This window comes from Maylandia zebra, linkage group LG16 (genome assembly GCF_041146795.1).
Source record: "Maylandia zebra isolate NMK-2024a linkage group LG16, Mzebra_GT3a, whole genome shotgun sequence".
Classification (NCBI taxonomy): domain Eukaryota; kingdom Metazoa; phylum Chordata; class Actinopteri; order Cichliformes; family Cichlidae; genus Maylandia; species Maylandia zebra.
This window is the reverse complement of record NC_135182.1, coordinates 19,935,825-19,953,338: the sequence shown is the minus strand read 5'-3', so window position 1 is coordinate 19,953,338 and position 17,514 is coordinate 19,935,825. Positions and strand designations below refer to the sequence as shown.

The 17,514-nt window shown below is 40.7% G+C and overlaps 1 protein-coding gene and 1 long non-coding RNA gene across 5 annotated transcripts in view; one reads left to right on the top strand and one right to left on the bottom strand.

Annotated features, from left to right (window-relative positions):
* The window catches only part of osbpl6 (oxysterol binding protein-like 6), a 44,859-nt gene that overhangs the window by 7,556 nt on the left and 19,789 nt on the right, over positions 1–17,514 (top strand). For all 4 annotated transcript variants that reach the window (XM_004557778.4, XM_076874989.1, XM_004557777.4 and 1 more), the window contains exons 2-6: positions 2,581–2,829; positions 15,125–15,247; positions 15,579–15,632; positions 16,990–17,103; positions 17,189–17,359. In XM_004557778.4, the coding sequence (XP_004557835.1) occupies positions 2,680–2,829; positions 15,125–15,247; positions 15,579–15,632; positions 16,990–17,103; positions 17,189–17,359 (612 nt within the window). In that variant the 5' untranslated portion in view covers positions 2,581–2,679. The remainder of the gene's footprint in view (positions 1–2,580; positions 2,830–15,124; positions 15,248–15,578; positions 15,633–16,989; positions 17,104–17,188; positions 17,360–17,514) is intronic.
* LOC143412949 (uncharacterized) lies at positions 4,626–8,286 on the bottom strand. Its single transcript, XR_013093469.1, has 3 exons — positions 8,188–8,286; positions 5,154–5,364; positions 4,626–4,728 (listed from the first exon to the last, which is right to left on the bottom strand). It is a non-coding gene; the product is annotated as an uncharacterized LOC143412949 (long non-coding RNA).

Genomic DNA, 17,514 nt, shown 5'->3' with positions numbered 1-17,514 from the left:
GGGGAGGCAGTGGTTGTAGTTGACAGTTAAAAGTGGTAGTTGCCACAATTCCTAAATTTAAACAGAGTTCAGTCTAAGGAAGTACAAATATATAGTTTGTCCCTATAGGTTAGAATAACGATCCACCAGTTGTGAAATTCTGACCAACATACCAATATTTTCTTTTTTTCATACTGTTTTAGTTCCTGTTTGGTCTCCATAGTAACAAAAAAAAAATACTCGTTACAAAAATACAAAAATAAATGACCTTTTTGAACATTTAGCCCATAGGTGTCAAACTCTGTCAAATTTGGCCCGCAGCCTACTTACATTTGGCCCGCGAAGCCATACCAAATTACTATCAGAGCTGGCCTACTGGTATTATACAGCTAATATATATATTGTTTAGTATTAAGCTTTGCTTGTTCCATATTCAGTTTTTCAGCAAGACGTGTTTGAGTCCATAAGAAAAGATTCATTCTTATATCTGGAGGAATAAATATATTTCAATAAATATTAACGTTAGCCCGCGACTTTGTTCCAGTTTTGAATTTTGGCCCACTGTGTATTTGAGTTTGACACCCCTGATTTAGCCCATCCGATAGCAATGTGACAAAAAGATAAATAAACAGATAAATACATTTAGGTCCATAATTTATTGGGCAAATATACAATTGTTCTAGTTTCGGCTCTGTACACCAGCACAGCAGATTTTAAAACAACAGCTGTTGTTTGCTTAAGTCCAGACGTTCAGCTTTCATTTAGGGAGTTTTACAAAATTTTTGTCATTAACTGTTTAGGAATTCCAGCCATTTCTAAACACAATTCCCCATTTTTGGTGGTTAATAAATAATTGGACAGTTTGTTTCCAGATGAGGAGACAAAAATGCTCATCAGTCAGTTTTGTTATTTGATGACAAATAAAGCAGACATATCTGAAGTTGATTAAAAGTGTTGAATTTGTCACGGTTCTGCGTCAGTGACCCAGTGTTTTGTGTATTGTTATTGTAATTTGTGATTTCTTGTGTTTAATATAAGTTTTTTCCAGTGCCTCTGAGTTAAGTCTGTGGATTTCCTGTTTTACTTTGAAGGTCTGTCTCGTGTTGGTGTATTCTGTTTTGCTCACCTGGTCTTATTTTGCCCAATTGGTTCCAGCTGTTCCTCATTCTCCCTTCCTGCTTGTGTATTTATAGTGTGTGTCCTTCAGTCCTCGTTGTCCTGCCATTCCTGCCTGTGTGTTCCGTTCACGTGTCTTTTCAGTTTTGTATTTTACCAACAATAAAGCTGAGGTTCTTTTTGAGTTTATTTTTGCCTCCATGAGTCCAGCTCTTGGGTCCTTTTCCTGCCTGCCTGCGCACAGACCATGACAGAATTTTGGTCAATGTCTGTTGTGTTTAAATGTTAGAAGTTCTGTATAAATAAACTGACTTGTAACTTTTCATTGTAGTTTCAAATATAAGGTCCGAAGGGGTATCAGTGGACATGAGGGATGTCATCATATCCAGAAGCAAACTAAATATACTAATCAGAGAGACAGCAAAAACTTTAGGAGTGGCCAAATCAACAATCAGGTGCATTTGCAAAAAGAATGAATGAACTGACGAGCTCAGCAACACCGACAGGTCTGAAAGAGCACAGAAACTAAAGTGCATGATAACAGAATTATTTCCATGGTTATTACAAATAACTTAACAACATCCAACTCAAGTTGTACTAGAATGATGGAAAGAGGAGAGAAAGCATTCCACATGATCTGTTATGGTGGAGGTAATATTATTGCACAGGCATGTATGGCTTCCAGTAGAACCGTGCCACCAGTGTTTATTCATGATGTGACTGCTGATTGAAAGGGCTGAATGAATCTCTTCTCAGATTCAGTATAATGAACCAAAAAATAATGACCAGTGGCTGAAGCAAAGGTCCCGACAAAGCATGTCAAGGGAGTAAACACAGCATTTGGTGATATCTGTGGGTTATGGATTTCAGGCAGTCATTGACTGCAGAGGATTTTAATCCCATATTTAAAAGAATTCTGAATTGCTTCATTTTGAGCCCCTGAAATCCACTGTGGAGGTGTACAGAGGGAAAACCAGAGTAATTGATGTCTTTGTCCAGCAAGTTATAAATGTAACTGTATTGGCGAGTGACATCAGTAAATGACATCACATTTGCTGCTATGCCAACATCAGTTAGCGCTGACTATTTATATATTAGACCATTATTGTGGCCAGTCCCTAGTTAAAATTGAAACAGTCAGTTTATATATCTTTGGATTTGTGACGATTGATTATTAAAGGAGTAATCCTGAGTGGCGCTGGTCTCATAGCCAACATAATGAAAGGCTTATTCAGTAATGCACTTGTAATGAGAAGAATCTCATGCTTCAAAGAAGAGCTCCGGGTGTCTCAACTGAATATCACTGAGTGAAATTTACATACTGAAAATGATGGAGGATATTTTTCGAAAGCCTCAGAGAAGCCAAGATGCTAATTTTAGTCACAGGCCGTGTGATTTACTGCCTGCTATAAGCAACCGAGGTGTGGTGCAATGAGGAAGCTGAAGTGCATGTGCTAGTGTAACTTCCTCACTCTTGTGTTTCAGATGAACAGCAAGCAGTGATCACGAGGAAGTGTCAGAGGATGCCCCAGATCTGCGGGGCCTAGTGCAGAGGGAGGTCCACAGAGCCGCACGGTGCCCACAATGTCTCACCACCAACACTATCAACAGCGAGGCCCCCACAGCCGCACCATGAGCTCTGAGGAGAGGAGCTCTACGCCGGTGAACAAGATCTCGACGCCAGTCCACAAGAGCACCTCCTCCTCTTCCTCCTCCCAGCGCGACAGCCGGCAGGTAATTTTCAGGCCACGGGCAGAAGAATCCATCTACAAATAGATTCCAGGGATGGCAGGACTTTGAATGAATGCAGCTTTAGCGGAGGTGGAAAAGGCAGGAGGCAACATTAGTTTGGAGTGCTGCAGTCTTCTATCAGTGTGACTGTTTATGCAAGAAAGAAGAGCTATGAGGGAATGATGAATCATGAAATATTCATTCAGCAGTTTTAGCTTTTGTAGCAAGAACAATCAAAGCTATTATAATGCACTGACATAATTAATATCAACTGCCATCATACAGAGAAGTAAGGCATGTCATGTTAAACTGTTCGTGACTTGAAGATGTGCAGAAACAGGATGTTTTTGCTTTGTTTTGTTTCCCTTTTTTTCATTTAAAATAAAGCCAAGTGTATAAACTCGCATTGCAACGAGATCAGCAGGGGAGGCTCCATGTAAACATGAAACCTCCATAAATACAAGTGCTGACAGATGGCTGGGTAGATGAAGAATTTTTAGTCAAGTTAATCTTAACCTCTGTCAACAACAGCATGTGAAATATGTAGCATCCTAGCATATCAGAAACCAACGAAGGAGTGTTAGGGCCACATTAAGAAAAATATATATTGTTGATTGTTTTGAGAAAAAAGTCGAAATGTGGAGATTACAGTTGTTTCAAGACAAACTGCCAAGCTTCCTCTAACCTCTGAGTTACTGAAATCGTACTTCTGAATCAGTTTAAGTAACAAGATAGGAAATTATTTCTCTTATAGAACGTAAACATATTGTGGTGATAAGTATAAGGACGTTGAATAGATGGTGCAGAAAGTTGCATTTGGTCACACGAGGATGTTTGTTGTATCACAAGACGGCTGATCATTTGTTTCACTAACATCATCTTAACAATGCATTTTGTAGCGGGTGTAGCAAACGTCGCAGTCTGTCTTGAAACAACAGCGATAAGCTCCACATTTTGACTTCTTTCTTGAAATACATTTTTGACTTTAATCTCAAAATTTAGACTTTCTCAAAAGGATCAATAATGTGGCCCTAATACTCTGTCGTAGAAACCCCTTCAGTGGTCTTACAGCCAAACGCTTCATATAATTAATCAGGTTTTGTAACCCACTTGAAGAAAATCAGCGATCTTGGCTTGAGTAGCTAAATGCTATAGGCTGAATCCCTGTCTGTGTACAGTTTAAAGATCAGCGCTTATGTTTAACTGATTAATTAACCAAAGATGACTTAAAGCTTGGGGAAAACTCTTCTTTGGTAGTGATTATAATTTATTAAGATCCAAAAGTTGGCTGATTTTCAGTGTTCGTTACGCGGACTGGTGAGCGGTCGATCGGCCACATGTATGTCTGATTATGATTATGTTTCATACATGTGGAACACGAGCACAGTAGCATAGGCAAATACACACAGTTGCAGCCGTACGCTAACATGCCATTAGCATGGAAGTCCTTCGCTGTGAGTGAAGACTTAAAGTTCGGCAATATGAACGGGAGGGGGACCATTACAGAAACACTGCTAACAACAAACCTTCTCAGACACTTAAATCACCTTGAGTCTGTTGAACATTTTAAAGAAGCTAACAGGAAAAGGGAAACATTACCAGAGCTCAGAGCCAGCAGCAAACTGGGAGCCTCGGTATGAGCAAAGGATCAATGGAGCTACGAGGAAAATTATCGAGGGAAAACAAGAGGGGGGGTGATGTTGTCGATTCGTTTTGTTTTATAAATCCATTGCACATGCTTTTGTTTGGCGCAGTAAAATATGACAGATAAAGGGTTGGGTGTACAGCAGCACATTTTCACTTAATTATTTGTACCTTTATTTTCAGTTGTTTCTATGAGAGACGATTCTGTAACTTACTGCAGTTTGGAGGAAATGTTGTTGTCAATGAAGTCAATTATTTCTGGTAAAAACAAACAAACAAAAAAATTGCAGTCAGCATCAGCGGGTCACACATAGAAAACAACTGGAAACTGGGATCAGCCAAGAAAATCTCTACCTTTGATCTGATGATTAAGTTTAATTTCCTTGTTAGTAAATAGTAACCATGCAGAGACATACAGTAGGGTAAAGCATTAGAAAACAAATCATTAGGTGACTTTGCTAGACTTCTTTTAAGGATGTAAGAGGACCCTAATCAAGCGAGCAAAGAGCCCCTCACAGCATTACGGACCCAATGAATCCCCTCTCTGTAGTTGTCAAGGGCTCAGGTTCATTTGTCACTCATATCAGTAAAAAAAAAAAAGGACTCTAATTTCACAGCTCACATGAGAGCTGCTTAAAATGAACCCCTGTCGTAAGCCACCTGAAGCCCATAACCCACCTTACCTCATTGAGCTGCTGTGTCACTGTGGCTGTGCAGAAACAGGACACCGAAACTGGAATCTCTGACTACACAGCTTTTCCGTCGGCACTGCGTGATGAATATTTCATGAGGGACAGGCGGAGGCTTGGTGCTCCAGTGAACATGTGGCACACTCTGGTGAGCTGTGTGGAGCTTTGTGTCTTCAGGAGATGGCTCTCGGAAGAGAAAACGGAGCTGGTTTGAGAAATGGGGCCTGTTAGAAAAGCACAGTCGAAGGCGTGCTGCTTGATGAAGCAGACACTCAACCCTTACAAACTCTCTGTTCACTGTTTCTTTAATGTTACCTACTCGCTTTTGAAAAAAGGTGAAAGGAGAAATATTTTATTAACAAATTTTTTGATTGTTGTAGCTGTCACGGTTAAGCATTTTGCTTTTTGCTTGCGCCTGCCTGAAAATAATTTTTACTTAAAAAGATTCACGTTCAAATTTGACATCCCTGAAACTGGCATATAAGCCATACCAAGTCCTGTAAAAAGCTAGGTACAACCTTAGTACTTCCACAGAGTCAGAGGTTAAGAAGCAGCCAGGTGCTGCTGATCACATGCACTTGATTAACTGATCATCAGCCAGTTTGAGCACCTGCAAAACACCTTAAAAAGTTTTTGTCAGTTTGTTGGTCAGGGGCATTCTTCCCAGGAGTAGACGTCCAAGCAAATTCAACCCAATTCAACCTTGCAAAGCTCAAATAAACTGCAAAAAACCCAAGCGCTACATTTCAGACTCTACAGGTCTTAGTTAGCATGCTAAATGTTAACGTTCATGAAAGTACAATTAGAAAAAGAATAAACAAATATGGCTTGTTGTTAGAAGAAAGCACCTTCTTTCTGAAAAGAACATGGCAGCAGAACATAGGTTTGCAAAGTTGCATCTGAACTACAAGACTTCTGAAACAATGTCATTTGCACAGATGAGACAAAAGTGGAGATATTTGGGCATAATGCACAGCAGTACACTTGGCTAAAACACACTATATCAGCTGAAACACCTTATATATATCAACTGTCAAGCACAATGGAGGAAAAGTAGTGGTTTGTGCTGGTTTTGCAGCCCCAGGATCTGTGCAGCTTGCACTCATTGATTCAACCTTAAACTCCTATATATGCCAAGGTTTTGTACAGTCAAATGTAAGCTAATTTATCTGACAGCTAAAGCATAGCTTTAATTGGGTGGTGCAACAGAACACTGATCCTAAGCACAGCAGCAATCTATAGCAGAATGGCTGAAAACAAAGAGGTGACCTTAAGAGAGCTGTGCAAAAACAAATACCTACAAACCTAAATGAACTACAGTAATGTTGTAAAGAAGCGTGAAATGAAATTCTGATAAAGTCACTCAGAAAATAATTACTTAATAGCAGCATTGTGAAGACCCAGTGCAGACTTTCTATAGTTTAAATATGAGATTTATAAATGCCATAGGTTGTACATGACACAAGACTTTGTAAATCACAGTTAAACACAAAAGTGTCTTCACAGGCTCCACAGGGTAAGGCCCAGTTCCATCCTTCCACTCTTGGACAAGAGTAACTCTCTGTGACTGCCGAAGGCAATCCTAAGTGAGGATAAAAATATTGCAGCAGGCTTCGGGATGCTCTTATCATCTCTGATGAGAAATGGCAGATTTTATAATCATCATCTGTTCCTTTTTTACTACTGTCAGATGTATATTGAGATCATTTCACAAAAATGAGCCCACTTTGTTTCCCTTTAATTCATACGTTTACAAGCACGTCGTCATTCTTTTCTTCTATTACAACTGATAACAGCTAACTAGTGATGAACGTTATTCATTTAGCGCTTCTCAAAAAAAAAAAAAATAAGTGCCTACAGGAAAATTCACACAGACTAAATCAGCAAAATAAATTTAAAATTAGGCCACAAAGAAGAGGGAAATCTTTCCCACGGCATTTTTGTGGTTTGTGTTGCGCTGTGCCAGATATTAAAAAAATCTGCCTATATTCTCCAAGTATCATGGAGGAAGGAAAAGGGGGCAGTTTTCTGGCTTGCACTGCTGCAGCGGCGCAGGAGTCGCTTCTGATTTTTCCCATGCTCTCTCTGCAGGTGGACTTCATCTAGTTTTCTGAGCACTGCAGGTACTTCTTTCATAAGGTCCTTTGAGTGGCTATTCTGGCTTTCACTCAAATCACCCAGCCCCCCTGATGTGTGGATGATTGTGTGATGATCACATCTTAAACAGATTATTAACTGATTTAACTGCGAGGTTGTTTCCAACATCAAAACACGTCTGTGCTGATGTTATGTAAAGTTATACCGGCGCTTTCATTGCATTCGTGATAGCAGTATTAGTGTTTTCTGTGCAGGCAGTTTGCTTTGAGAAGAGTCAGTACAGCACATCTTCCCTTGGACCGCAGATCTTAAGACCTTAGCTAGCTTGGCCGGGCCTCAGCGTTTGTGGATAAATGAGAGTGGGGGCACTTTGTTTGGGGAAAGCCTTAATGGGATCCTGCCCCCATTTTCAAATCAATACATGTCACTTCTCTCACTGCTGACGAATCCTGTTCACTCTGGAAGCCCTCATGAGAGCAATTAGAAGCAGCACCTGCAGCAAGTGCGAGCTGGCACCGACTCACGCACACAAAAATACACGCGTTTCTGTGTAGATGAAGATAAATGAACAACTCAACGTGTTGCTGCAACTATCAGTTAATCCTCTTGTTGCCTGTCATTTCCTGTTCGATAAGACATTTTAACTTAGAGATAATCTGGGTGGAAATCACACTACTGTATGTGTTTGAAAAATATTTAGGAAAGGTCCCTTTGATGGAAGCTGGCTGAGATTTATGAGAGCGGGGAAATCAGTGATGAGATCAGTTGTGTTTTTATGGTAATGGCCAGAAATCACAATCTGCTCCCTCGTCTGAAGATGTCTCTCTTTTCAAAGTGGTTTTCAGTCACCAGGTGTTTTTGTTGTGTGAGATCATTGTGACAAATCCACTTCAGAAAAGAGAACTGAAATTAAGACACTGAAGTGGTTTACCTTAGATCAGGGGTGCCCAATCCCGGTCCTCAAGAGCTACCGTCCTGCAGCTTTTAGATGCATCCTTGTTCCCACACACCCAAATCAAATGAATGGCTTGTTATCAGGCCTTTGCCAAACACGATGGCATGCTGAAGAGGTAATCAAACCATTTGATTCAGCTGTGTTGGAGTAGGGATGCATCTAAAAGCTGCAGGATAGTAGCTCTCGAGGACTGGGATTGGGCAGCCCTGCCTTAGATTAACACTGAGTCATGGCCGCTTCCACTCAATATGTCAAGTTTTTGCATATTTTTCTCCAGGATATTAACCCCACTGATCCCTTTTATAGTCTGTTATTTGGGCAGAAAACTAGCTGATGCCATTATATATTTAGTTTTTACCTGGTTATTATGTTTAGCTTTTATTTATCCACGCAAAGACCTCTTTTTAAAAAAAGTGTTTCAGCTTGGCACACTACAATTTTTAATATTTATCTAAATTCATGTGACATAGCAGACATCCACTGACTACTGGATTATTTGCTTAAAGGCTGATGGGAGTTTCTCAACGCAAAGAATTGGGGTATTTTTCTGTGGACAAGCCTGTCACCTGATCTCAGCCCATTAGAGCTTTTCATGCTTTTCTAGTTATTAAATACAAAACTTAAGGCAGAAAGATGCACAAACAAGCAGCAACAAGCAAGCAAGCAACTTGGCTGCAGTGAAAAACAAAGGAAACATAATTCGGTGGTCTCGAGAGAGCTGGGAGTCATTTTAAGATTGGGATTTTCATCCAAATGTTAAAGACAATCATTATTTTTAAAAGGATGGTAGGTTGTTACTTGCTTCTGAGACTCTGAACATGGCAGACATAACTTTATAGTCTTGTCACAAAGGATCCCATGGCTGTAGAAAGCTACAGTGGATAGTCCTTCATGTTTTGATTAGGCAAATATTGACGCCGGATGCCCTGCCGGATGCAACCCCTAAGAGATTTTTGTTTCCTCCCGGGACTGAACCACTTGTTAGGTAAAGAAAAGAAAATCTCTAGTCCAAATGGTTGGCGTTGGATTTACTTTGTCAAATACCTGTGAAGCGTAAGCTTTAAAAGTTCAGTAAATAAACCGTATGGAGTTCCAGTACTCATCCTCGGTTATGTCCGTACGTGCATGTGTTTTACAGAAGCAGCTGCAGTATTTCACCTGCAGGCTAACAGGGGACACATGCAGACTTTAAGGCTGTAACTGAATCTGCGGTGGTGTTTACACAGTGCATGACACCGCGCTTCTCTCAGGGTGTTAACGTCCCATCCATGTAGCAGTCTGCTCGCCTACTCCACCGTTTACTGCTCAGACGAACGCTGCGGTGAAATCCATCCTCGCGACAGGTCTTCTGTGGTTTTTAGCTGCTAAAATATAATCTTTCAGCGCAGCTTTGGTAGCTGAGTTTATAACGTAAAGATTACAGTTTCAGTACCTTACTATACAGGAAAAGATGTATTTTAAATTAATTTTTGTGGATTCAGTATTCTTTAACACTTCTCTACCTTCACCTGCTATCTCTTACCTCACCTACCTACCTCCACTCATGTAGCTTAAGACGACCCCACCTTTAACCCCCTAAATTATTCCCCTTTAATTCTATTTTAATTTTATTATCTTATTTCATAGTTGTTTTATTTTGGTGAGCCTGGTCTTCCAGCGCTGTAGCCCATCTGCCTTGGGGTATTTTGCTTTCAGAGATGCTCTTCTGCATATTTTGGTTGTGACGAGTTGTTATGTGAGGTGCTGTTGCCTTTCCTATCAGCTCTAAGCAGTCTGGCAATTCTCCTCTGACTTCTGACATTAACAAGGCATTTTCAGCCAGAGAAGTGCCGCTCAATGGGTATTTTCTGTTTTTCGGGCCATTCTCTATAAATCCTAGAGAAGGTTTTTTGGAAAAATCTCAAGAGCTCAGCAACTAAATCACCTTTTTTCTGATGCTCAGTTTGAACTTCAGCAGGTCATCTTGACTATGTCTACATGCCAAAATGCATGGACTTTCTGCTATGTGATTGGATAATTAGATATTTGTGTTGAGTAGTTGAACAGGTGTTTGTAGAAGTGGCCAGTGTAGACTGATTTTCTGTTGAACTAACCAGTTAATCCACTTATTGTTGCAGCTGTACTATTACAAAGGTCTTGAAAATGTTTTTGTAAGATCACATGACTGCTTCTCCCTGAGCCTGGTTCTGCTGGATGTTTCTTCCTGTCAAAAGGGGGGTTTTCCTTCCCACTGTCGCCAAGTGCTTTGACATTGGCGGGTATCTAATTGTTGGGGTTTTCTCTGTATTGCTGTAAGGGGTTTACCTTACAATATAAAGCGCTAGGGCTGTGTGATATGACCAAAATCTCATATTCTCATCTGTAAACTCTCTGCATACTCTTTCACGTGATTCAGTTTATTTTGAAAAGTCTCAACAGGATCTTGAGCTTTATTGTGAAAGTGTTATGTGAAAAACAAACAAGCGGACAGCGGAGCCACGCGACGCTACGGTTTTACCGGCACTGTTGCTAACGACAACACCTATAAACAGGCGCTTGTCTGTCTGTAGTGTTGTTATATTAAATATAAGAGAAAGAGAGAACTTTAAGAAATTAATATAGCACTACAGTGGCCATCAAAACGATGAAAAAATGTTGCTGTAAACTGTTTATTTTACTACACCACAAAACAAACGTTAGCTTATATCGTCATCCGATCTGTATCGTTATATCGAACAGCCCTATAAAGCGCCTTGAGGAGACTGTTGTTGTGAACCTGAAATCTCATGAATCTCATAACCGACTTGTTAACGTAAAACTACTTAACAGCAATCTTGAGATACGATTTATTAATTAATGGACGAGACGAAAAGACCAAATGCCAGTTTTCTGGCCTTTATTTTTTTATTTTATGTTATTATCGCTTCTTTTTTGTTAGAACTTTCTGTTTTATTGTCATCACATTTTAATACGACTTGAATACACTTGCGTTGCGTCTGGTCTGTGTAGTACAGCAACTTAAAAACGGTGACAGGCTCTAAATGTACAGCAGCGTCAAATCAAGAGGCAGAGAGAGGCAGACGTGCAAGAGAAAGTGGCCATCTGAGGTGGGCTGTTATTGTGGCCGCTGATATTTATAGTGCTGATTTAGTGTAAGGCGTCCCCAAGGAGTGTTTGTCCTTTCTCCTGCTCAGAGAGACCTTAACTGTAATAGTTTGATTCATTGCAGTATTAAAAGGTCTGCTTTGCTACACTGCTGAGTGTCACTGCAGGTGGTGGATCCCAGAAAACTTGGCCTATGAAACTGACACAACTAGGCTGTTAGATTGACTTAGGTGATGATCAGGATTGTAGAAGTTTCTTTCGACTACTCAACATAGTTTTTTTTTTTTAAATATATTGGTATCTCATGATTTTATTACACTGATATAGACTCGAGTATCAAGGGAGATATGAAAAGCTATTCAGATGTTTTGGATCAAGGAGCAAACTCTTCTAAATCCGGACATAGAAAAGCAGACAGCCTCTCGCTGATTCTGCCACAAGATCCTTCATTAAATGGGTACACTCACCAAGAGCTCATTCAGCTTTAAATTATTCTGCAGGAAGATCAATACATGTAAGCAGAGTACAGGAAATCACTTTGGGTTAATTCAGCTCTATTCTCCGGGTGAAATTACAAAAGCAATTTCTCTCACTGTAGCAGTACTGTCCATATAAGCCTGGATGAGAATATATATATAAAAAAAGTACATTTTGAGTTTTATTTATTTATTTATTCATTTTGTCAGGGTTAGGGGTGATTCATAATTTTACTGCATTTCTTTTTGTCTACATGAAGTCCAAACTTTATTACCCCCCTAAATAACATTTATTTATATAAAATAATAATTCCCCACTCACCCTGCAGGTGCTCTTTGTTTGTCCTCCATCAGAGGCCTGTGAGCTCCAGGCTGATGCGCAGTATCTTTGCTGTTCCTGTCTCTGGGACATACAGCTGGATGGTGTAATGGCAACACTGCTCTCTTTGGAACAATAGGTTGAGAGTTCAAATCCAGCGAGGGTCTCACAGACAAGGCTCCCTCATAATACCCCCAAGCCTGCCTTGCATTCAGGACACACTGATGAGAGGTGGGCTGCTAGGACAATGACGTCAAATAACTGACAAAAAATGTGTATATAAATGTCACTAGTAGTGTAATAAAGATTGGATCGGCAAATGTTAATCGTCCCTACTGCTGATGACAGAAAAATAACTTTACTTCTATGTCTATCTGTTATATAGCAGTATCTAAATTGCCATTGATATATATTTTTAGAAGATTTTTTAGGTTTTGATTTACACAGCATGGTAGTCTGTTCTACTTTGGCAAAGTCAAATCATCTCTATGACACTGAGTTTAACAGGACTACATTTTGATCTTCTTCAGCAGCTGTGGCTACCAGTACTCAAGCTTTTTCTTAATTGCCAAAAGCAAACATACAGACCTGTCCAGTGGAAAGGCATACTATGGAATGGCACCTGGCTCAGAGTGATGTGTATTCCATCATCAGAGGGTGACTGCGAGGCTCTGTATGAACACCCATGACCTTAAAACTTTAATTAATTCAGTATGTCTCCCAGCCTTGGAGTCTGTGGCTTTTAACATATGGTTGTTAGGAATTTATTTATTTATATCCCTGATAGTTTGGGTTCTTTGTAAAGAAAACAGATGTATTGCAGCATTTGCAGCTCTATCCATCTATCTGTCCATCTATCCTGCTTATCCTTATCAGGGTCGCGGGGGTGGGGGGGGCTGGAGCCTATCCCAGCTGTCATAGGACAAGAGGCGGGGTACAGCCCGGACAGGGCGCAGGCTTTATTTTGCATGCTACTGATTTGAAGCTGCCTCAGATAAAACCTAGTAAGTTTGTGTGTAGCATTTTTACCATCATCACGCAGCTCAGATGATCTATTTTCTAGTAGTGTAATAGGTACAGTGCTACCTCTTAAGATATGACTCCTTTGCGCAGCGAGGTACATTTTGCTAACAAAGTTGAGCTTTTCCTCTACCCCAATTTCACAGGGCCACTCGGGCGAGCAGCTGCCCTCAGTGGAGCAACATGACCTCATTACCAGACAGATCTGTTCACCTGGTCATTAGATTAAACAAGCTGTTGCCTCCTTGTGTTAAATGTCCCGCAAACCAAGGTCAGGTGTTGTCATGCACACCCACAGAGCTGTCTCCAAGGTTGCAGCATCACATCATGCAGCGTGAAGCCACCGGCTATTAGTTAAGTTGCCAGAGATGCTTGTGAATTTTAAAGTGGGGTTTGCCTTAAAGGCTCTGCTGCTACTGATTTAAGTATGAAATGAAAACTCTGACCTACTTCACTGATCGTTACAATGAATGTGTTCCACATTATTATTTATTTATTTAGATGGATGTCTTGCCTGGCAACCTTAGCAAGCAACCTCACATACATTACCTTCATTCAGCCAATGCCATGTTTACTTAAGGCAGAAGGCTTCTCAACCTAAGTATCAAACATGCTCCAACTTTTAGAGTTGTTTGATTTTTAGGCCATAATCAAGGTCTAACAGGACCATAAACTGAAAATGAGCACCAATATGTTGTCATTTCACTTTCATCTTTATCTAATAGTCAATTTCAATTACATTTTTTTATTCAATTTTATTCATATAGTGGCAGATTCCACCAACAGTTTCCTTTAAGGCACCTTAAATTGTAAGGTAAGCGCTTTGGCAACATTAGGAAGGAAAATCTCCCTTTTAACAGGAAGAAACTTCTGACAGAACCCATTTCAGGGAGGGCCGGCCAGCCGCCTTGACTGGTTGGGGGTGAGGGGAGGAAGAAAGGACAAAGACACAAACTTTAAACATTAGAGCATTACCGGAAAAACACCCTTTAACCAGGCGTTAACCATCACACGGCTCATTATCAAATCATTCCCCACACACATTGCCAAAATCATTTTCAGTGGCTATGTTGTATCATTTATTTAGCGATATGCTTTATTGTTAAATAAACACATGCTCTGTTCATTTCGTATCATTAAACAGGTCACCGGCAACCTGACTAAGGTTGGGTTAGAATTAACATTTGCTTTAGTAGAAAGAGAGAGACTATACCTGAAGATATTACCCTTCGAGTGAACTCTCATACAGTGTAGCATTCCAGTTTTACTCTTAAAAGCTTTTCCATTTGATTAAAAAGAGAACGATGCTGAGCAAAATCTGACTCCAACAACAAGCCCAGACTGCTCACTGGTGGCCTGATGGATGTTAAGAGGGTTAAACTGTGTATTTCACCCCAAAGTTTGACTGACAGATTACTACTTGGGGGTTAAAGAGCACAATAAAACACTACCAAGATGAACTGATTGTGGTTTGGCAGCTCTGCTAAGTGGAAACAAAAACAATTATAGGATAAAGTAGGGGAATGCCCGTTTAAATAACTTATAAGAATATCAAAAGTTTCTAAACAAAATAACTTCCAAAATGGGTTATGTGAGGTAGTAGACATGTTTGTCACTCGGTTGTGCATTTTTCTGCCTTTAAAACCTGTATGACAGGAGGATGTCTTACCTGTCCCTGCCTGACCCTGCTGTCCCTCTACTCCAGAGGCGTCACTTTGATTTACTGACCCACTAGGAGCAGGAAGAGCACAGTCAGGAGAAGGCTAATGGAGTGGAAATGCTGAGAGAGCAGGAGGAATTTCAATGGGGCAGTTTTTCTTTAAATGTGTGGCACGGGGGGGGGGAATAGAGAAATGTTGCATATATTCCTGCTGCTTTCACCATGAAAACAATCACACGACAGCTGCATCTTATCTTTGTATTATACAGAGAGCGCGTCCGGATTTTCCTTCTTATTCTGGAGGAATAAGTGGATTAATTCTGACACAGCTGCATATTTTCATTTCTTTTCTAGGAGGCAGACAGCTGGGAGATAATCGAGGGGCTGAAAATTGGTCAGAGCAACGTCCAGAGGCCTGATAAACACGAGGGGTTTATGTTGAAGAAGCGGAAATGGCCCTTGAAAGGCTGGCACAAGGTAAGATTCATGGGTAAAGTGAGACACAAAAGCTATTGATGTGGGACAAACATTTTCACATACAGCCTCTATCTGGTTGTTAACAGGTTTCCTGTTCAATAAAGTGTCATTATTTGAAAAAAATTCCCTTTTTCATAAACCCTCCTTTATCTTCTCTTCTTTCAGAATGAATCCACAAAATATTTGCATGAACTATTAGAGAGTTGATTAAACAAGGATAAAAAATAGACTTTGCATTTGCATAGAATCTGCAACGTTAACAGATCCAGCAGGATTTGTATTCAGTTTATGCCCCTCCTGTCATTTATTTTTGTGCTTGTTTCCTCTACAGCGTTTTTTTGTTCTGGACAATGGTATCCTGAAGTACTCCAAGTCCCCCATTGATGTAAGTAACCCTGACTGTAACCTACGGGCAGAAGCGGGGCAGACTGGGCTGACATCAGTTTTGCTTGGCAATGAATCAGCAGAAACATCAGCGACATGGGTCACAATGTTCACTGTGTTTCAGCAAGCTGGGTCACTCTGCAGAAAAGCAAAAACTTCTTTGGCAAACTTTCCATCACTGGAAGGAAACCAGTGAGTCCTGCACATTCTGGAGTTATTGGCATCAGTGGTACATGAGCCCTTCTAGTTAAAAGTGTTTAAATACTGCTAACTAGACAGTACAGACCCATTCGCTGACTTCTTAAATGATCATTACATTCTCAACAAAGGGTCAGTGTCTTTGCCAGTTTCCCACTTTTCTTGATTAAAGCAACTAAAAGGGTAGTGTGTATAGATCTCTATTAGCTAAACAGTGATCAATGCTCATTTTAAACATGGCCAAAGTTACAAATAATGAAGTCATTGCACTAAATGTGCAGATAATCTCTGTGAGCCAAATGCTCAGCCAAATGATTCAGACAGTTTTATTTAAAACCAACATTATAGCTGGCTTTGAGCACAGAAGCCCCGCCCACCTGCTGTTCAAACCTTCTGTTTGCTTGAGGAGCCCAATTAGAAGAAATTGATTGGTTTGTCTCAGAAAGTAGATGAGTAGATGATCTGAGCAGCAGCACCAAGGCCATATGACATGGAGCTGGAAATGAGTATAGTAGGTCCACTGTAAGAAGAGCACTGGTAACCTGCTAATCTGAAAATAAAATGTTAAATATATTCAAAGCTTCCTGCAGTCGAAGACTTTTCTTCAAGTCACTCAGCCAAACAAGAATCAAATCAGTCTTCTCTGGCTGGTATTGTTAATTGATTATTGTTACATTGTGATATTTTTACAGTAAAAAAATAGTATGAATTACAAATATGTGGAGATATATATACATACAGGGCAGCACGGTGGCACGGTGGTTAGCACTGTTGCCGCACAGCAAGAAGGTCCTGAGTTCAATTCTCCATCAGGCCGGGGTCTTTCTGTGTGGAGTTTGCATGTTCTCCCCGTGTTTGCGTGGGTTCTCTCCGGGTACTCCGGCTTCCTCTCACCGTCCAAAGACATGCAGCTTGTGGGGATAGGTTGATTGATTAATCTAAATTGTCACTAGGTATGAATGTGCGAGTGAATGTGAGTGCGAATGGTTGTCTGTCCCTATGTGTTAGCCCTGTGACAGACTGGTGACCTGTCCAGGGTGTACCCCGCCTTTCGCCCTATGACAGCTGGGATAGGCTCCAGCGCCCCCCGCGACCCTGAAAAGGATAAGCGGAAGCGGATGGATGGATATATACATACATAACTCTGTCATTGTCTTTAGATCCAAAAAGGGAAACTTCATGGCAGCATCGACGTCGGCCTCTCAGTTATGTCTATCAAGAAGAGGGCCCGTCGCATCGACCTGGACACTGAAGAGCATATCTATCACTTGAAGGTAACACTGATGATAATAATCCATCACTGATACAAGCAGTCAGGTGGTGACAGAGGTCGAGGCTTATTCTTCCCCTCGTCTTTAGGTCAAATCTCAAGACATATTTGATGCCTGGGTGTCAAAGTTGCGTCATCACCGGCTTTATCGGCAGAACGAGATTGTGCGGTCTCCCCGGGATGCCACCATGAGAACATTTCCTCCTTCGGCGGCCATGGATTCCCCCCAGCCCACGCCAGCTGTGGTAAATGAAGTCAAGGTGAGCTCTCTTCTTCCTTATGGCACTATTTGTGCTCTTTCTTTGGTCTAAAATTGGCCAGAATTTCTGATTAAAATAACTTTTGAGTAATTATCTGTGTATGTAGACTCATTTACGTTGTGATGCTTGACATAAGCAGACATTTTAGTCTTGCT